This window comes from Ylistrum balloti, unplaced genomic scaffold (genome assembly GCF_031769215.1).
Source record: "Ylistrum balloti isolate Yb309-2 unplaced genomic scaffold, AGI_CSIRO_Ybal_v1 Utg370230, whole genome shotgun sequence".
Lineage (NCBI taxonomy): Eukaryota > Metazoa > Mollusca > Bivalvia > Pectinida > Pectinidae > Ylistrum > Ylistrum balloti.
In genome coordinates this window covers 1,673,667-1,696,053 of record NW_026782190.1, presented here as the reverse complement: position 1 = coordinate 1,696,053, position 22,387 = coordinate 1,673,667, and the positions used below count along the sequence as shown (strand labels likewise).

Sequence of the window (22,387 nt, the reverse complement as noted above, 5' to 3'; positions counted from 1 at the left end):
TATCACCTTTAAAAAACTTTCTTCCTACGTGAATGAACAGATGTAAACAAATTTGGCCGAAACCAAAATTGTTTGAGGAAATACTAATTTATTTAATTGTGACCTCTTGCAAGGCTTTAAATTCTTATCCTGTTATAAGACTGCAACTACTGAAAGTTTTGGATGAGTGGACTGATCATATGGATAATGGACACTCAATCGATTGTATCTATATGGATTTTCAAAAAGCATTTGATACAGTGCCATACAAAAGACTTAGGTAAAATGGAGTCATATAGAATTAGCGAGGAGATCGTAAAATGGACGGCGAGTTTCATTTCAAACAGGAAGCAAAGAGTCTCGTTAAAGGATCAATACTCAGACTGGAGCGAGGTGTCTTCGGGAGTTGCCCAGGGATCTGTTCTTGGACCTACACTGTTCGTCATATTTATGAATAACTTGCCGTAAAAAATACAATCTGAAGCATATCTTTTCGAAGACGATGCTAAATTGTTCAGAAGCATAAAAGAAAATAACGATGTGAATAAACTTCAAGATGATCTGGATCGCCTTTCAGCCTGGAGCGAAAAATGGTTATTGAAATTTCCTCCTCAAAAATGTAAATTTTTGCACATTGGCAGGCAAAGTTGAGACAGAAAATATTATTTAAATAACGAAGAATTACAGGAAGTCTACCAAGAAAAAGATATAAGAATAATTGTAGACAATTCTTTATCATTTGATGAACAAATAAGTACACAAGTCAAAAAAGCAAACTCTATGTTTGCACTAATAAGGAGAACATTTCAATTTCTCAATGAACATAACTTCCCATTATTGTACAAAACAATAGTTAGGGTTCATCTGGAACATTCTATTACTGTATGGCATCCATATAAAGTCAAACATATATATATGATCGAGGCAGTGCAACGGAGAGCAACAAAACAATTATCAGGATTTAAGGAACTGACTTATTCGGAAAGACTGAAACGCCTAAAATTACCAACATTGGCATTCAGGAGGATTCGTGGGGATATGATTGAAGTCTTCAAAATTACGAACAATTTTTGTGATAGTAACGCTGCTGGTTTCCTTAAATTGGGGATCGACAAAGTTCAAATTCAGCGAACAAGGGGTCCCTCCAAAACACTTTACATGCAGCCCTGTAAACTTGACATCAGGAAACGTTCTTTTTCTTTGCGTGTGGTCAAAATATGGAACAATCTTCCGGAGTATATTGTATCGTCACCAACAGCTAAATCTTTCAAAAATAGATTAGATGAACTCTGGGCAAATCAAGAACTGGTATATAATTATAAAGCAGAAATTCTGTAGTTCCTGGATCTGACGTCTCAAGTTACAATAATTATAAACATTATCATTGTATCACTGAGACCGGTATAGAGGATAGTAACGATCCTGCACTGGTAATAAACTAAACTAACTAAACTAAACTAAGACTGTACATATTTCAACCTTTGGCACGAAACAACATAAGGGAAAGGCAATCGTAATTATTATAAACGAAGTTAATACAACAGCTAAGGGTCAAGTTGAGGCTCTATAAGGGAACTTTGGGATATGCCTGCACATATTTCAACTGGATTTTATATGATAATTTGTAAGGCGAAGACATTTATATCTTATATAAATGAATGTTATTTAATCCCTTGGGACCAAGGGGCAATGTCTGTCGTTTCCTTAAGATTGTCCATTTATCTCTTTTCCCCATTTTGATATCTTTTGTGGGAAGCACTTATGTTCACTATATATGTTTCTATGCACGTTAACGCCCATGGACCTCTTCTTATTTCGCAAGCGCTATCGGTCTTTGTCTAGGGAACTTACCAGCTGACAGCTCTTGGTTCTTTTCCAAATGTATACGTGTACCTTGGTCTTTGTAAATAGCATTTGCTGCTGTTTACTAAAGTCTTATCTTTTAGTATTGTGAAGACTGGTTTGTCTGTTATCAGCAAAACGTGAGATGTTCAAAAGTTTTATTTGATAAGTGATTCCACTACCGCTACAGCTATTATGTCATATAAATAAGAAAAAACAATTATGTATAATAAATAAATAAAAGCCCTCCCCACTGCAGGCATTTGTAAGTGATTGGCTCCGATTGATGCGAAAATGAATGCGATTAAAAAGCCAGACCCTCTCCTCGACCGATATTATTTTATATAAAAAATCATGATTTTCAACGGAACGCACCGTAATTGAAACGTAACGAAAACGGTTGTCGTACATCCTAGCTTGCCGTGAGAACCGTGACAAAACGGATCACATCGTGACAAAACTTGAATGTTATTTTAGATGCCGGGGAATACATAGGATTGTCGCCCCACTACGGAGCAGTTCAACGTAATGTTACGGTCTACTACGTACTGTTAGGTTTTATAGCGATTAACCAGTTTTACTACATACTAAATAGTGCAAACGTAGCATTACACAACCATTATACTACATGTTGGACAGGAAGTATAACTACCATTTTAAAGTCTCGTATATCTCTGTCAGAGGTCAGAACCTAAAGCCTTCCTAACATGGGTTGACGCTCAGCTGAATGCGCAACACAATTGTTGAAAACGAAAAAAAAAATCTCCATCCTACGAGTTGTTCAATATGGACGGTAGGTACACTGGATTAGTCCCAGATTGTTTAATCTCTTCAATCAATACACGTGCATGTAAAGAAAATTAACAAACAACATCAAATTTACGTATACGCTTCCGTTACAATGGTTAACTTCTATCGATGTCTTATCGATCAACGCAATTAAAACCATGATCAATCAAATTCTACGTACAAAGATAAAATGAAACTGACCAAATCAGATATTCTGTCTTCCATCTTCCAATTGATGTATACGGAGTTGACGGTATGTTTAAAGACTGAAACAGATAAAATCTGTATTTCAAATACTACGTAAGACGAATCTAGATGTTTACTCGCATTTCTGGGCTTCCGTAAGATTTTTAATCAGTATGACTGATTAGATGGTCGTTCGTAAGCGTGAAATTAATAAACTATTATTTCAAGCCTAGACACCATTTATTACCTAGCTTGCAGTAGGATAGAGATGGTTTCGTCGTTAGTTTTCACCAATGATTTGTTTGGCCCTTCCTGATTCGCATCACCATTAATGTTGTTCAATATATTACTGTTAAAATTCATCACCTTTATTCCATGCCCTAAATTAGTCATTTATCACCTGACACAGGTGTCATTTGGGTTCATATGCACTTTAAATGAAATCACATGAGAGAAATATGGAGCAACATCGACATCGCAAATTGCAATCGTTCTGTTTAATTAGATATGACCTACAATATTCACGAATATTATCAATGTAATATGAATTATACAATTCTTAATTCATACTGAAAACAATCTCTTGTGTCTTTTGTACAATATAAGGTCATTAGGATTTGCATTGTAAGAAATATGGTGTTCTACTATTATTTTTCGTTTTCTTCACTATTCCTTCAAACAGTTGAAAATGATACAGATGATCGGAAACGGAGAAATGTACTGACATCAGACCAGATATACATTTCTACACCATAGATTATAGAAGGTTTGGTCCAGTGTCTACTTTTTGTCTAATGTTGTCTAATGTGTAAACATTTGTCTGCCTTGTTTTAAGTATTATTACCAGTTGGCTTCAGAATTGAACGGTCAATTGTATGATATATTACTAGTAAATAACAAATCACCCAGGTGATTTATGCTAAAGAGTGAATATTTTATGTTGTGTGTTTCGTCACCTATGTCAAATGTTTATTTATTATGAAGTATAACACTATTTATAGTCTATTGTCGTTCAGTTTTCCATGATAGAATAAAATGTTATAAGTGTCAGTACTTTGCCTAGGAACGAACGATAGTTAAAGTTGTTGTGAATCGAAAGTGCCGTCAATTGCAAAAAGCATACAAGATGTTAACTGTAACAGGTATTGATTTTCTGAAGCATTCTTAGATGGAAAAAAATCTCTATCTTTTTCCAATTTTCATATGTGAACGGTGCTTACCAGTATACCCTATCATTTCAGAAAGGCACCGATACCAAAACCAGGAAAGAAGATGTTCTTGCCAACAGTGTAGTAAAGCTTTTCTTAGAATTTTGTGTTATGTTACCAAGAAGCTGCACACTTCTCAGTCGTAAGTTGTTTGTACAAATATCATTGTTTGTCTAAATCCGTTTTCAAAATTAATTTTGACATATACTATTGAAAGTGAAAACTCTATAGGAAATTAAAGGTTTGTAATGATTAAAACGAAAAAGAACACGGTTTCGTTTTTTTCTGAAACACAAATTCAATTTTCTATTTACTTGCTTACAAGGCAAAGAAAGTGGTCGTGGGCACTTCGGTTTATCCCATTACCTATCGAAAAATATTGAAAAAAAACTCTGCCGGTAGAACTACTTTACTGAACTGCGATGCGAGGTTACGTGACACTGTGGCATTACAAGTGACCTGGACGGATGGAGTCCCTCTTGTAATCTATACTATGTATCTAACAATTACATTTTCAATATGTTTTCCAATACGGACACATCTGATGGGTAAATTTCTCGATGTGAACACATTTGAGACATAAGTCCATGTCCATGAAGTGTTCAGAGCATAGAAATCATGATATTCATCTGTATGTAGTTTGTCTTACTAAACATCTGTTTTCCAAAATGGAAGCTGTGGTCAGTTGTCGAACATAGTGTCCACTTGTCATTTACAGTATGTAGTTACTTGTTGAATTAAAGATTTAAAGCTGATTATCAATTGCAATATAGTGGTAATGTGTCATTCAGTAACTTGTTCATGATAGATTTAAAGTCGATTGTCTCCAACCTTTTCAGTCCCCCCTCCCATGACTCTGCATTCAGGGATTTTGCCAATTTTTATCGATATTTTCGTCGAGTTGCTGGATAAACCTTTCTCAAATTTTAATCGTAAGTTCCCTCTGACCCCAGTTGTGGCCTTTTAATATTGGGACTGATGATTGGAACAAAACTGCACAGCAAAAGCTGTATTAAATTTTAAACAACAATTCTGTCTTTAAGGCGTTCACAAAATTCATACAGGTAAGAGCAGATACATGAAAAAAGAGATAAAAACACAGAAAACTTTAAATACGAATCCAATGATATTGCTACAACAATCAAAAGGCATTAAAAAGTTCAAACTTAATTTTGACATCAAATCCTTTTTCCTATATTGACCCCTGTCCCTATGTAGACACTTGATTTACATTAAATTGAGTCATTTTCACTCATTGATATTTGAAACGAGGTGAGTCGTACATTTTCAAATAGGTTATTTCGTTAATTTGCCATCAGTGTAATATTCATAATTATTTGTATGTTTTTAATTTTTCTTTACATCAAATGTTATTTCTAAAAATGTCATTATAAAAATCCCTCGGTAGCCGACCCAACACTTAATTTGTCTTTTGTTTTTTGTTTGCATGTTATCGACACATCTTATGTCACCACAATTTTGTCACGATCTTAGATAGCTGAGGTGTTTTTTTTTCCACCGGGCAAATGAATAGTATATAGAAATCTTATCTTCGTTTTAAGATCACTTCAATCGGAGACCACCTGACACGAACATGTTGCAAAAGATTTGCTTAGTGGCATTAGTCGCATGTGCTACCGCACAGGTAAATTAGACGATAAATAATGATCATATATAGATATTCAACTTATTTAATAGTTCAAAAGAATAATGGGGAATGGATTTCCTAATGGAACAGTAAGAGAAGTCATATATAACGAGCTATGATAGTGTTTATCTAAATATTCTTATCATTCTTATAGATGTATTTAACTTTTCGTAAACGCGATTCGTCTATAAGGTTGTCAATTTTCCGATAGAATTTCATAATGTACAAATGTAAGTCTGTTTTGTTTCTAATTGTTTTCAATGAGTTCCGAAAATGCCTTAAAAATCATTAATGAGTGAAATTTAATTCGATTGAATTTGTCAGACTGACTTATCACATGCAAAGCAAGCAGCTATCTTTTGTCTTCGCTCATAGCCCATGTTATGAATCAAACTCATCTTGTCATTGCTCTCCCAATTGCACTCTTCATTCTGTTCATATTGCCTTGTTTTCGATACACATTGTAACTGTCCAGCTTGAGATCGTGTTATGTTTAAGAAAGTATTTATGATTTTTTTAGTAGAAATAAATCAGAGGCATAAGATAACCCTGAATACACAAACAACTAAAGAGTGATTGCTCATTTTGACATTTTGATATCGATATAAGTTCCGGATAAATTCGCTTAATCATATCAACTGTGCTTTTCAACAGAATGTTGGCAAATAATTCACCCCATTTAATGAGTCCACAAAGATCCTGCCAATAACATGCAACCTAATAGGAGACCTATCACTGCATTTTGTTAGAAAAAGAAAAGGGTTTACTGTTAACATATTTAGCACGGATTGCCACCGATGATGATGCCATGAAATATAGCGTGATCTGAGGAATGAAATGTTGTAAGTAAGAAGGATTGCTGTCACTCGGACTTAACATACCTAAGACATTAAAACGTTACATCGTGTTCACTGCTGGTTGTTCAGCGTTAAAAGGGATTCACGTCTTCCTACGAACAAAAATTAAAATCATGGTTGCTATTCCAGATAGCTTAAATACATGCATACTTTGAATGTATTAGTTGCTTTCATAATTTCATATTTCTCATATTTATATGCTTTAGATATTCAATCTGCATGGGCATCATAATCATGAAGAGCATGGTACCTTCACCTTCTTTTATGACTCACAATCGGTAAGTAACAAAATGTGATGACGACAATTTGATTTCGCACATACATGCACCAAAACTGAAAACCATAATCGTATTTCAAAACCAATGACGCAGCACTGATATATTAACAATACATTTTTTATGGATATCCTTGACATGGTATGGAAACATTTTACAAAGGTAAGCATTTTCTACTTCATCGTCTGCTATAGCAATGCAATTCTTAGTTAAGCTAAATAAGATATGTCACATTCTCAAATGAGTGCAAGTTTATCATCTTAATTCATATCTAAATTCAATTCTCAGTTAGTCAAATGTCTGTGACAAGACGTTTCATTACCACTTGTTTGCTAAATTTTATCAGCGCACCTTATCGACAAAATCGGACACAAGTTTAATACCTTAGAGTAATCAACTAATATAAATTGCTTAAGTGTAAATTACAGAGTAATGCTCAATTTATTAACAGAACGTACGGCACTTTCATCACCGCCAGTTTCATATGATTGCGACAAGATGTATTGTGTTTTAAATGATTTAATGTTGCGAAGAAGCGAATTTACGCACCAATAGTTCTTTTCCATATGCGAATATTGGAACCCTTCAATGTTTTAAACACCATGTGAAATAAAGAAAAGACAATGGGTTGCAGCTTCGATCAAAGACTGTCGTATTTCATGAAATTTATTTAATATCTCGGAACATAAAAAACGTCGTAACTGATAAGAATTCACTAAAGAGCAATATATTGAGTAGCAACATTAACCCAAAGTGTTTCTAGAACCTGCGACTCCGGTGTGGTCCTTGAAATAAGGTCTATTAATATATATCTGACAATTTATTTTCTTTTATCTATTCTACCTTCTTAGCACTATTTGGTAGGACGAACTACACACACCTGCTACTTCATGAGTCTAAGCCCTACTGAACAACATGATGTCCATACCAACTCAGGATTGGAACAATCAGAAGTACGGTATCCACACAAGTTTCTGTGATTTTACGGAGAACATATAACAATTCATTCATTAAAGATTATATCATCATTAATCAATTACTATTAATCACCAGTTATTAAATTCTTGGCTCTGCGGTATCAAATTCTAAGTTTGGTTTTGGAAGGTAATATTCACTTGTTTGTCTTTTATATAAGCTTTTGATTGCGTTAGATATTGCTGGTGTAATTTTGCATTAATCTTCAAGCTATCTTTAAGTCATTCTTATAGAGGAGTTGGTCAGAAAACACCCATTCTATATTGTCAAATATAGTTAATTTCAATGTTTCAAAAAGGTCTTCGGCTCAAAACATCACGAAACTATCGTATGATGCAGTTTAATTTATTGTTTAGCTGCTGTGAAGTAGTTCTTGCCTGTCTTCATACTGGTTACATGAAGACGAAAACAGACCTCGGTGCATATCACACAATGAGCTATTTACTTGCAGTCTTAGCGAGATATTTCTGATACTAACACAAACTGAAACGATGAATCTAATTTTTGGCTTATATGAAATCTATCTTTTTTATTTTAACAAGATATGACCTTCTATGTTCACTGTTATTCTAAACTGTGTCATGGAACTCATGTGTATGAGAACGTTTTCCTTTGTTTGATGTCGTTCGATTGATCTCCTCTTGTGTTGATCTTTAATGATATATACAATACTAAATATATTATTCTAAATCTCTATTGAAAGAAACTTTTCATTTGCGTGTCTTTTGTACGCTCTATGGTCTTAATATTTGGTAAGAAATATGGACAGTATGTGAGTTTCTACTGTTACTTTTTTGTGTTTTCGATTTCATTTGCTGGAAAATATTGTGCTAAGGCTGATAATATATTACTCCTGAGGTAAATACGTAAAGGAATCAAACAATTTTAAATTTGTCTTTTTCTGAATTAGTAAAACTTGCTAAATGACGCATTCGAAGAGAAAATAAAAGGATTCAAACAGCTAAACAGCTTCCACTGAATTTTTATAATGATAGTGATAAAACGAATTTATAATTGTCATCAAAGAAGTCTTCCATTTGGAATTTTGTAACATTTTGAAATACTGCAAGATAACCTTTATTTGATGCACTGTTATTCCTTCAAACAGCTGAAGATGATACAAATGATCGGAGGCGGAGAGGATGAGCTGACCTCAGACCAGATGTTACGGCATAATCATATTATAGATCGTATGTGCAATCACCATACATTATACATGGTTGGTCCGGTATCTACTGTTGGCCCAACACCTGTTGGCTAATTTGTAAACATTTGTCTACTTTGTTGTAAGTATCTGTACCTGTTGACTCTAGAATTAAATGATCAAGTATCTCATTTGCTACTTGTAAATAACACATCGTTCTTATTATCTTGTGAGTTCCACCATGTGATATATATATATATAAGCATTGAATATATCATGTTTTGTGTTCGTCATAGATGTCAACAAATCTTTATCTATTGTGAAGTATAACATTGTTGTCTAGATCAATAGACCGTCTTAGTTAAGTTCGCTATAATAGAAACAATGTTGAAAGTGCCAAGGCATTGCCTATGGAAAGAACGAATGAATACAATTGTTGCGAATCAAAAGTACCGTTATTTGGAAAATGGCATACAGGATGTTTAGTAGTGCAAGTATTGATTTTCTCAGATGAAAAAAAGGCATTCATATTTAATTTGTCATATATGAACGGTGCTTACCAGTATATTCTATCATTTCAGAAAGGCACGGATACCAAACCAGGAAAAAAATGTGTTTGTCACAAGTTTAATAAAGTTTTTATTGCATTTTAAAAGTTGCATTCTTATCAGTCGCACGTTCATTATGCAAAATATCAGTTTTCTCTCCATTCATTATCAAAATTCAATTTGACTTTAAGTCAAAAACATATGCTACCCTGGAAAGTGAAAACTCTATGGGGAAAAAATAAAGGTTCACAGTAATTAAAACGAAATTGGACAAGAGTTATTTCTTTTCTTATTCATGTAATCATTTATAAATTAAAGCGGGTGTTCGCGGGAACTTCGGTATACTCGGCTATCTATCGAAAGATCTTCAAATTAAATCCTGCAGATGGAACAAATTTAACGAATTTCGATGCAAGGTTAAGTGGCACTCTGAAATCACAAGCGACCTGGTCGGATGAATTCTCAGTTGTAAATAACACGACGTGTCTTTCTCTTATATCTTCAATATGTTTTCCAATATAGACACATCTTGTGGTAAAATTTCCCGACGTGAACCTATTTAAGACATAATTCTATGTGCATAAGAAGTGGTCAGAGCGTGGAGATCACGATAGTCTAAGGTATTTGAGTAATTGAAGCCAAATCTTAATGAATATTTGTTTTCCATGACGGCAGCTGTGGTCAATAGTGGAACATTGTGATCATGTATCATGTACAGTATGTAGCTACTTGTTAGAGAAAGATTTCAAGTCTCCGCTCTTATGGGTTCCTGTCCCTCTGATCCCTGAGGAACACATGTCCCTCATTTGGATTTATAGAAAACATTTCATTTTATCTATGATATTTCAGATTATATGTGTTTTGAATCAACACATTTGTTCATCAGAAAGAGAAGAAATTAAATCAGAATGTACCCTGTTTCCCTGATTAAGTCCCGCCCCTCTAGCGCTAAGAGCAAGCATATCTTCATTAAAAGCCAGGTTATAGTTCAGGTTGCAAGCAACAACCAAATATAACATAATTTCCTTCTTTTGGCCCTGTTCCTCCGTCACCAGTGGTCAACCTTTTTATTTAAGAAAATATTTCTCTCCCCAAGGCTGTTATAAGCAACATTTAACTAAAATCGAACCAGTCATCAAGGAGGAATAGCGTTTAAAAGCAGGTTTTGGTCAACCTATCCTTTTAGGGCCTTATGTCCACGGGTCGAATCAACTTCATTCCTGGAAGTATTGTTACCCTCTCCTTATGACGATTCTTGTTTGAAATACGCTTCGTGCTAAAGAAAAAGACTTTCAATAAAACGTATATTTGCACATTTCTTCTTCCCTCTCCTCCTGTCCAATGGTTTTGAATCAAATACATTCTTTTCAGCAGTAATTCCCTGGCAAAATAATGTGTTGGTTAAAATCTACATTGTCGTTATAAACGAGTAACATTTTGAGGCAAATGTTGCGTTTTAAGCCCCTTCTCGTGTTCCAAGGATTCAAGTCAACCTTATCTATTAACAAAAAACATGATTCTCTTTCACCAATGATGTATCTGAGAGAGCAAGCTTGGTTAAAGTATGGTCAGACATTGAGGAAAAGTTAGATTTTAAAGCAAAATTTTAGAAAAAAATCCCTATTTGACGCCGCCATCTCTCAGTCTCCTTGGATTGAATCAGCATTCTAATTCTAAGAAAGGATTGTTAAATCATTGCCAACTCGTAATAAAGTTGGGACAAATTTAATGAGTGCAAGTGTTGAATATGCACGTTTTAGGGAGGCTGCGCTATGTTCCTGCTAGCCTTATTTTGGTGCGAATCTGAAGTCGATTCACTAAGAAGGTAGGCTAATTAAGCATCTTAAAGGAACACCGATGATGGACCGAACACGATAGCAATAGGTCATTCACATGGCCTTAAATGATCAATACCGGCCCGATGAGGCTGTTCATTATCCTGGTTTCCATCTAGTAGTATTCATAAAAACAACAACAAATAAATACCTAACATGTAAACACAATCATAATTCAAATTCAAGAAACCTCGGCAAAACATGAACAAAAGATAGATTTACACTGGGACTCACCATGAAAAGGAGAATAAGACCAGGTGTTCCGGAAAAGAAAAGGTCTCCTTCTTAATCGACGATACCCGTAATTTAAGTCTTAGTCAATCAGAGTAAATAATGTCACGTTCTCAAATAAGAACGTGTTTAACAACGGAACCATTAGGCAAACTAACGACCTTCAAATAAATCAAGCTTCATTTCGAACAAAAGACATAATAATGCTCAAGGAGATCATTTTGACCACCGTAAATCGTCCCAATAATTTGTTTTCATTAACTTGAATGTTTTGAAACCCTGCGTTACGAGCCGGTCAGTTGACGACTTCTTGCTTGAAATCATAATAATGGAAAAAGGACCCTGGATGTCGAATCAGCTGCTACATGTAAACACCATATGTTGGAGACGCAGGAATGTTTTTCTCTCTGGAAATGTGATAAAATACATTAGGGAAAATAAAACATCATTCTTGGACTTCATATTTATTACAAATGATGTAACAAAAACTTATCAGTATTAGTATCGATATTGTTTGCCTTCAGTCCATTGCTTATATTTGGTAACTAAAATGACAATTTAGTCGTGTATACGTTCTCGGGGTTAAACCTAAATCCATGTGTCCTGTTCAAGAACCTGCAATTATATCCTGTCATTATGTAGAGTATATAATTGACCCACTTACCTGTTATCTGGGGCAAGGGGGTGCATGGACCACTGGTAACCAATTTGCTGATAGGACGTTAACAATATTTGCAAAGCCATTGCAAAGACTTTATGGACAGGAAGACATCTTCAATATTGACAATGAAAAATTGTATTTCTTGAGAACTACATGTAATAGATATGTATAAATCTCGCTGAAATCTCATATGTAGAGTTTTCTTTTGTCCCTTGTCGTGCGTCTATATTTTTTGACTAATCAGGAAACGAAAATGACGTAATGACTGATGGCCATCTTTGTTAAAAATAATATGTTTATTATTAGTATTTTTATAGAAGTTTGGTGTTATTCTGGTCCGTATTTATCCTCATTTGATTTTGGGACTGATCAGAAATAGAAGAAATTGCTCAGAGGCGGCCATCTTTGTTTTTTTCTTTTATTTTTTTACCTCCATTTCCATTTCCATGATTATTGAATCGGTTAGAGGCCGATCAGAAAAAGATATGACAAATTGCAATCAAGGACTTTGCAAATTATTATTTTTTTAAAAGTGCAAAATAAACCTTTCTCAAATTTTAAATTTGAGAACCCCTTAATCCTAGTTTTGTCAATGCTTTACAACTAATTGATTCTTCTTTATTCAATGATATTTGATGCGAATTGAACCATGCATTGTGTTTTCAACATGTGTATTTCTTTAATTCTTCACTTTCCATGTAATATTCATAATTATTTATAGATTGTTATTGAAACCAAATGTAATATTTTTTTATTTTAAATGTCTCGGTAGCTAGTCTTACATTAAAGATGTCTTGTTGGTGCATATCGTCGACAAATCCCATGTCACAACAAGAGTGTCACGATTATAGATAAATGAACAGTTTACAAAAGGTTCATCTGAAGATAATAGCCTATATAAAACAACTTATCTTTGTTTTAAATATCACTTCAGTTTGGAGACCACCTGAGACGAACATGCTAGGAAAAATTTGCATAGTGGCCTTGGTGGCATGTGCTACCGCACAGGTAAGGCAGACAATGAAATATAGATATTCGTCTTATTAATGAATTAAGAAGAATGATGGGAAAACGGACTACCTAGTAGAAGAACTATGTTAAACATATATAACGATTCATAAAAGTGTTAATTAAAATGATATTCTGATAAATCTTATTCCTGTTTTTGATTTTTCATACACGCGATTCGTCTTTGAATTGGTCGCCGCTGACGAATACGACGTTATCATTTACAAATTTCATCCTTTAACTATTTTTTCCATCCACTTCCGAAATGTCTAATTACATAAATAATGAAGGATATTCTTATAAGATCGAACTCGCTTTTATGACTAAAAAATGTAACTTAGTTAGCTATATTTTGCCCCTCAATCTCATATTGCCTTTGCGCATAGCCTGTGTAATTAAATCCAACGCATCCTGTCACTACTCTCCCACATTTTGACGCACTCTCCATTTTTTGTCTGGTCAATCTAGAAACACCATCGTCCTATGTGGTTAAGAAAACAGGAATAGACATCTAAGAGCAAATTTATATTGGAAAGTTCGCTAACATTATTACGTAGGCAGTGGCTATCCTTATGATTATTTTGAACAAATGGTTACTTATTTTGAAAGTTTGACATTAGACATATTCGTGACAATCATATCAACTATACTTTCAAGTAAGTATGTTAAGGATGATTTTTTTTTCAAATATACATGATATCAAAAAAATCGTTCTACCCCTTTGTTGATTCCACACATGATTCGTTGATTACATTCTATCTAGTTCTAGAGGTTTGAGTAGTCAAACAAGGGTTTCTCTTCGTATATTTAGCACGTATGGCCACTGATAATGTCATGAGCAGTAACGTGCTTTTAGGTACATGAGAAGTAAGGAGGAATGCCATCCTTCGGCCTTGACATACCTAAGCTATTGAAATAGTACATCATGCTCACTTCTGGTTGCTCAGCATTGAAGGGGATGCATCACCTTCTTATGAATAATAATCAAAATCACCGCTATTAATCAAGATGGCTTAGATACATGAACATATTAAATTATTTAGATGTTTTCATAATTTCTCATTTTTAATATTTGTATGTTTTAGATATTCCATCTGGGTGGAAATCACCATGATCACGCAGAGCTCGGTTCCTTCAGCTTCTTTTACGATCCAAAATCGGTAAGCGGCAAACCGTTTGACGATGACAATTTGATTGCACACATAATTGCACCGAATCTGAAGGCCAGACGAACAGTGAAACATAAATATTTTAAAATATTTGTCATTTATCATAGTAGGGAAGTTATTTAGATAGGTAAGCGTTTTCTATTTATTGACTTGTATCTAAGAATGATCATATAAAGTACAAAGCCACGTCAAATGTCAAATGTGACGATAATGTTTTTCCTTGTTGTTTTTTGGAAATTCCACCTTTAAGATCGATCTAATACTAACTTGTTTTGAAAGACCATTACGTAATAGACTAAAATGATCTTAATAATTATATGTGGTCCCTATATTCATCACTAAATGAATTGAAATATTCCTTTATTCGGGAACCCTTTAGATCTACGGATCTATTACACCTCTTACTTCAACATCGAGTTTTGGAAATCCATTTAGTAAAGTAAAAGAAAAAATCAATGTTAATTTGTGTAAGAAGAAGCATTTAAGCTATTTAAGGGAAATTTTCTCGTTCGACATGATGTTGGATATGTTCGATGTTCACTAGAACCCCTAGTGTTTTCGTTTGTTTTAAAACGTGTTCTCTCCTTTGGGAAAGTGACATTACATACTAAGATTGAGCAATATTCACATGGGAGGTATCGTAGATGACGCATGAGGCGCTTATCGTTGCGAAATACTGTCTTATTATGCCTGTACTTTATCAGGGGTCTGTATCAATCATTTCTTTAAAAAAAACAATTATGTCATCTTTGCATTTTGAGTTTCGTGGATTTGCCAATACGCTTCAGACTACATACAAATAAGACAATATATCCCAAAGTCTCCACAGGCCGAATGTCATAGTCTGTAGCTGTCAATGGTATGATGTGCTATGAAGCATTCTTTCCTTTGCATGCGTGTCAATATTACTCTGTTACTTTAAAACACATATATTTAAAAAATTGCGTTTCATTTCAACCACTAACTAATTGTATGAAGCAGTCCATACATTCCGAATAAATCATATTACCGACTGTCATGAAAGCTTACATTAACACTCAGCTCACTTTCGTCATAATAATTGATATGTATAAAAAAACAGCAATAGAATTAGATCCAACATTAACCAGATGTTGTCGAGTCTAGAATGTCAACATGATAGTATTCAGGGAAGAAGCTTGCGACTCAAATGTTTTCCGTGCAGTATGACCGATAAACGTCTGAAAAATGTTTTTTCTCTCTTGTTAGCACTACTTGATAGGACGAACTAGCCACAACTGCTACTTTATGAGTCTTGGACCTACTGAACAACACGATATCCATACCAACACAGGATTGGAAACATCAGAGGTACGGTTTTCACACAAGTTTCTGTGATTTTACAAAGAAAAGATAACTCATACAGTTTTTATTCATTTATCTATCTATAAAAGCAGTGGATCGAGTAAGGGATTTTGAATTAACATTGATAAATATTCTATGTGGATATGATAACATCACTAATTATCTACTATTTTATTAGTCATCGATCACTGATATCATTAAAATGTGGGCTCCATTTTATATAATTCAAAATTTGTTTTGAAAGATGCTATCCACCTAATTGTGCGTTGTACAAGCTTTTGATTTTGTTAAGCTTGCTGGTCTCAGTGCAATGCAGCATTGTCTAACTTACAGCTATAATGAGATATGTTTTGATAGTATAACAAAACATAACTCTAAACTGTGTATGGAAGTCGCTAACTTTTATAAATTTGTATTGACAGAAACTTTCCCCTTTGTGTGCCTTGTGCGAAAAGAATTGAAAAGATTTCACGTATGAAATAAGTCCTTTCCTGGCACAGATTTCAGAAAAAATGCGCTTTCGTGTGTCGTGGCAAAGTTCATAAAGCTATGCTGAAGTCCGTCCGTCCGTCGTAAACTTTTATCAGTTCGGACATCTCCTCTCAAAGTTTTCAAGCTATCTATTCCTAACTTGCTGGGCTTAATCATTATGCCATGAAGTTGTGTTTGCTTTGATAGCATTTTGATTTGACTTTATTCGAGACAGTTTCTGTCCTTTGCAGTTCGAGAATCTTCTTCTATAGTTTTCAACCGATCTTTTCACACTGCCTGGGCATAATCACCATGACATGAATCCGTTGGTTTGAGTTTGATTCAAGTGTTACTGCCCGTTCTTGTTCTCATATTTAATATTGTCCTTAGACTTCCTGTAATTTTCAATACCGATCTTTCTCAAACTTGCTGGACTTATTTACCATGACATTAAGTTGGTTTTTATTGAACGGCAGTGGTAGTTCCATTCGACTGTATTTAGATGAGCAACTGCCCCATGCTGTTCTTCACATAATATTAATCATTCATGAAATTTCTTTTGAACTTGGTTAGCAAACTAAAAAGGATTCAAGCAGTTACACAGCATATAAACCTTGGCCTACATTACCACTCCCGCCACACAATTCTGTAATGAAATATCGATTTGATGATATGAACAATATACAAATGCTATCAAAGTATTTTTTTTTTAAACTTTGTGCTGCATTCAATATGATGTTATTGAAATATCATACGTCAACTTGATACATTGCTATTTCCTCAAACAGCTAAAGATGATTACAATGATCGGAGGCGGAGAGGATGAGCTGACCTCAGACCAGATGTTACAGCACAGTCGTATTATAGATCTTATGTGCAATCACCACACATTGTATATGGTTGGTCCGGTGTCAACTGTTGTCCCAACAACTGTTGTCTAATGTGTAAACATTAGTCTACCTTGTTGTAAGTATCATCACCTGTTGACTCTAGGATTAAATTTCCAGTTGTCTAATACTAATAGATAACGTAACATTTGTATATAATTGTCCATTGTAATGTGAGTTCCACAAGATGTTATATATAAGGAGTAAATATTTGATGTGTGTTTCTTTAAACAAGTGCTCATTAATTGTTTGAGGAAGAGGCCTGTCAGGAGGTAATAATGGTACAGTATTGAAAATGTTAGTACAGTACACTGACTATTATGAACGACATTCTAATTTGATGGTAATAGGAAGCGCTTTCATTTGCATGTATGATATTTTCTATCCATGTTTGCTTTTCTGAAGCATTCTTAAAATGCTACTTGTTCCATATAAAATCCCTATTGTTTGTCGTGCATGTACATGTCTTAAAATATACTTTATCATTTCAGAAAGACAAAGACACCAGACACTTATTTGCATTTAGAAAAACAATGTGTGTGTTACCAGTTTAATAAAGCTTGCCTAACAGTTTTGCGTCATGTTATTCTGTAAGCTGTACCTAGGAAGTTTATTTTCATAAACTTTTAATATTTGTCTCCATCTGCTTCCATAATTAAAGTTTTTGAAAAATTAAAAGTCAAACAAATATTCTCTGGAAAGTGTAACCCCTACAGCAAAATCGAAGGTTCATTGTGAGATACTGAAATAGGACACTATAGTGAATTCTTTCTAAAACACAACTTGAGATTTTCTTAGAATTCTTTACAAAGCAAAGCGAGTCTTTACGGTCATTTCGGTACAAAACCATTGACTTTTTAAAAGATTTCAATGTCGTTGCTACCGCTAAGTCAAAAATTAATGGTCACATAAATACATGGCTCTGTGACGTCACAGGTGACTGGTTGGATGGATCTCCCCTTGTAAATGATACAACGTACCCTCTCTTCCTTTGATAGAAGCGAGAACTTCATCAACAATAAACTGGAATCAAGGACTTACCGAAAAGAGTATAATAACCACCTTGACATTCATACTATTTATAGAAAAATCTTATCAAACATCGGTCTTCCAAGACGGCAGTTGTGGTCAGTAGTGTTTCAGTAATTGAACATAGTGGCCTAGTATCAATTGGCAACTTGTAAGATAAGGATTGAAATTCCGTTGTCTCCACTCTCACCTGTTTCTGTCCACGGAAGCCATGTGCCCATTGTTTCCTTTTCTAGAAAACATTTCAGTTCGGTTATATTGTTTCAGACCATATGTATTTAGAATTAGTAAAATTACCCTATGCACCAAAACCGTCGTGCACACATCATGCATACATAGGGCGAACACACACGCACGATACAGTATCGTAGGATAGGATAGCACATTTTGTGCGGTTAGGTAAAATGGTTGGTTAATTTTACGGACTGAAAATTAAACGGAAAATTCTTGAAGCATTTACTAAATAGCATCCACTGGTACATTAGTCATTTTAATACGATAGCTTTCGAAATAACACCGGATTAATTAGTCTTATCATATTTAGTTTCACATCTCATAAAGTGGGGAATATTGATGCCTCTGGTGACAAAAGTTTACCAATACAAAATTAATGAAAAATGAGTAATACAGAAGTAATGAAAATAAAATTTCCTTTTTTTTGTCGGTATGATAATTTAAATGATTCATTGCGGTCAATATATCGTCAATACAAAATCAAACCTTCTTCACCCGCTTATGCTTTAGGACAACTTTTAACAGGATACAAGTATTCCATGGGAACATGACAGATTTTTAAGAATTTTAAAACTTCGACCTCAGAGCCCTAAGACCTCTGGGATCCAAAGCAAACCATTTACTTTAAGATTTGTTCCCCTTCCCCGAAGGATGCTTTTGACGAAATCATAACTTGTCGTTCTTTTACTAGTAGCAGTTATTTAGCAAAAAGGGACAAATGGACGACGGACGTCGCTTTATGGCATAATAATGGTGAACCCAAAGATACCTTTGGAACTTCTTATTCCAGCGTTGACATTGAATTGCAATTTAAAATTCGACAAGCTTTTTATTTCCAGTTGCGTTCGATTTTTAATGACAAAGGTCATTACCAAAACTTTACTCTTGCATGGGAAGTAGAACAAGTATGTTGTTCTTGTTGGATGGCATCAAAGTCTCCGTCAGTTGTCAGTGTGGTGAATTCCATCTTTGAAATGTCAATTTCATTTGTTTTGACAGATATATTGCTGTTTACAAATGTTATAATACTAAGAATATGTGGTAATGTTATGGGTCTGAAGGGTCGTTATAGTGACGTAAAGTTCAGGCGATGAAATATTGTAAGCAGACATTAGTATTTCAGTCGCCTCGACGTCGAATTCACTGATAGGGTCTCTACTAATGGTCTATTATCATACCTATGATTATTAACTGTGCCCCTCTGTTTGTGTTTATATGAAGCTAATTCTATCAAAGAGTTCATCAAAATAGGTCATAGAGACCTTGCAAAGTCGATAAGTTTTAATTTTAGGTGTATTCATGACTTCTTGTCTTTAAATACCAAGAAATGTGTTGATCACGTCCATCGTATAACAGAGTTGGAAATCAAGGACACGGATAGGTCTTCTTTATCAGCTGCTTATCTGGATATTTTCCTACAATAAACCAACATTGACAGTTTTCCACCAAGCTGTATGATCAACGCGATCATTTCGTTTTCCATAGTGTAAATTTTCCATTTCTGGATAGCAGCCTCCAAGCACCCCATATCTACATAAGGTATTTACATGTCGCAGTTGACTAGATATTGAAGAAACGATCTGTTCCATTTATCATGATTTTCCTGTAAGATGTCGTCAACTGAAGGGCAGTCACGTAACAAGGAGTTTCAAAAGATGCATGTTGATGAAAATTATGGGGAAGGTTTAGGGTCGTCATAGTGACCGCGTTGCGATTTTGAAAATAAGATGAATTTGAAATTTATTAGGAAAATCTAACATATTCAGCCAATAATAATTACAAACAGTATAAAGGATTTGTACCAGAGAGCCTGAAGTCTGTTGGAGTGGGTTTTTAATGTTTACAGCTCTACTTACATAAATACATGTTAAAGTTAAAAAGAAAGAAGACGAAGAAAGATAACATATCAGAACACTGAGTTATCGCGTGACTCATCTCGTTGGTCAATTTCGTAGGTGTGAGTAGGGGCGGCGTCTTGTGAATTAATTATGTTGCGTCATACAAGCGGCAGGTAAAAATGTAAAGATTTTATCATTCCTAAAACATTCAAAGAACATGATCAATCACTACTCACAAATCTATCAATTGGGGATACAGGCGCTGCAAACTAAGTTTATATGGCAGTTATTGTTCACGGTGCTCCTTTTCTCTCTCTCTTTTTTTTTTTTTTTCGTTTTTGTCTGTCATATTTTAAAATACATTGTTCGTATTTCCTTCATACTTACATAAACAGATGTCCGCTTCTTTCAAAGCAACAATGTGACATTTTGTTAAAGTAGACATCATTAAACGAATACGAAACAGCTGCACAATGCAGTTCGCCGTTTCGCTCCATTGTATCGAACTAAATTTAGGAATTATATAAAAAGGATTAAATTCATTCTTTGTTTTCTGACCTACCCGAGTCAGTCTTCGTCAGCTATTAATAAAATCCTTTCCCGATACTTTAATCCATAATGCATTATGATGATTCAGCAGTACGAGCGTCTAACCAACGATTTAATGTGCAAAATGTATATGAATTTTCACCAAGATTAATACAACCCTCTTACAATAAAGGTCATTTAGTCATTTCAATATAGCTTTTATACAATAACAGAACTTCTTTAAATGCCTGTTATTAAAATCATGATTTCTCCATTATCTTTTCCAACTTTTGGAATTATTTTGGAGGACAGATAACAGTTTTCTAACTTGAAAAAAATCCCTCTCTTCAACTCACTTGCACATATCCTTAGAACAAACATTATTCCTTACATTTGTGCTCCATATTTTGCTTATTCTCTGCTCTGTTTTTTACTGACAATTTAACTGCAATGGTGTTCATTTGATTACTTCCTTGGTATTTTTAACGCATAGTTTTCAATATCGACATATGAACTACTCGCGCATAGAAAACATATATTTGTTAATCGAGAGAGCGTACTGTTTGGATCCCAAAAATTGTGTAATATATGTTTGCACTTTTCACTTCCATAATCTATAGCACAAACTACTGGCGTGTTTGTAATGTATGTAACAACCCTAGAATAGTATAACTTGAAACGCAAAGTGTGTCCACGTATTTTAAATCAGTGACCCTGTTCGTGTGTACAGCAGCTGTCTTGTTCTCAAGCTGATAGTTTATCTATCTAAGACAAATCTAATGACATGTTCATCTGTCCTTTATGGGTGTCGACATTGAAATTTAGCAGAGTCGGTACCAAATGAAACGAAAAGGGAAAATGCACAGAACATTTGTATTCACTTCCTCTTCCCTAAAATCCTTCAAGTCATATGAAAAAAGAAAATATATAACAAGACAGTTTTCTTTCTTTTCCTGCTCTGTCCTGCTGGTAATATTTGACATTTATTTGGCCGTTCGACTGTGCGAGGAAGTCTGTCTGTGCTGTCCAGTTGCTGAGCCTACCTGAGTCAGTTGTGACAATTTCCAAGCGTTCAATAATCACTGTTTTCCCGAGGACAGTATAATGTGTGCAATAAGTGTTTCTTGCTGGGGTTCTTCTTGCAGTATGCTGCAGTGTAGTAACACAATACAGTCGGCACTGACATAAGGGGGCATAAAATAAATAATAAATCTGAACAAGAGAATCATGAGGCATGCATTGCTCACAGGGTATTTCAGTCATTTGTCATTTAACAAAGAATATCAAAATTAAAGCATAATTTCTGAAATAAGAAAATGATAATTCAAACATAACCAATTTCATTGTGTGAAAAGAGTTTTAAAAATCTACATCTACATCATTTCTAAATAGGGCTTCACATCTCTGTGTTAGACTGCTGGTTTATACAAATCTTTTCAAATAGATATACTTCAGAGTGAATCTGGACAGCAACAAGTCATTCCCACAATGCAATAGAGATGTTTTCTCTATTTTCCCTGCTGGGTAGAATATCGTTTACATTACCTAGGTTATTAACACAGGTAAAAATACCTCGACATCATTAAGTATACCTGTATTGTATATGTACATACAAATTAGGCGAAGTAAACACTGTCCTGTAGGTAACTTGTACCTGCTGCACCAATGGCGTAATCGTAAGACTGAACTAGGAACATCTACATTTTCTCATTTTACATAAGA

General features: G+C 34.4%; 2 protein-coding genes across 2 annotated transcripts; both read left to right on the top strand.

The window, feature by feature from the left end:
• The first annotated feature begins 5,598 nt into the window (after positions 1-5,598).
• LOC132552009 (uncharacterized) lies at positions 5,599-9,020 on the top strand. The gene is made up of 4 exons (XM_060216154.1): positions 5,599-5,649; positions 6,716-6,787; positions 7,636-7,737; positions 8,868-9,020. The coding sequence occupies exons 1-4, from the start codon at positions 5,599-5,601 to the stop codon at positions 9,018-9,020; spliced, it is 378 nt and encodes a 125-aa protein (XP_060072137.1).
• Positions 9,021-13,135: 4,115 nt separating this feature from the next.
• LOC132552008 (uncharacterized) lies at positions 13,136-17,090 on the top strand. Its single transcript, XM_060216153.1, has 4 exons — positions 13,136-13,186; positions 14,272-14,346; positions 15,583-15,684; positions 16,938-17,090. The coding sequence occupies exons 1-4, from the start codon at positions 13,136-13,138 to the stop codon at positions 17,088-17,090; spliced, it is 381 nt and encodes a 126-aa protein (XP_060072136.1).
• Positions 17,091-22,387: the final 5,297 nt, after the last annotated feature.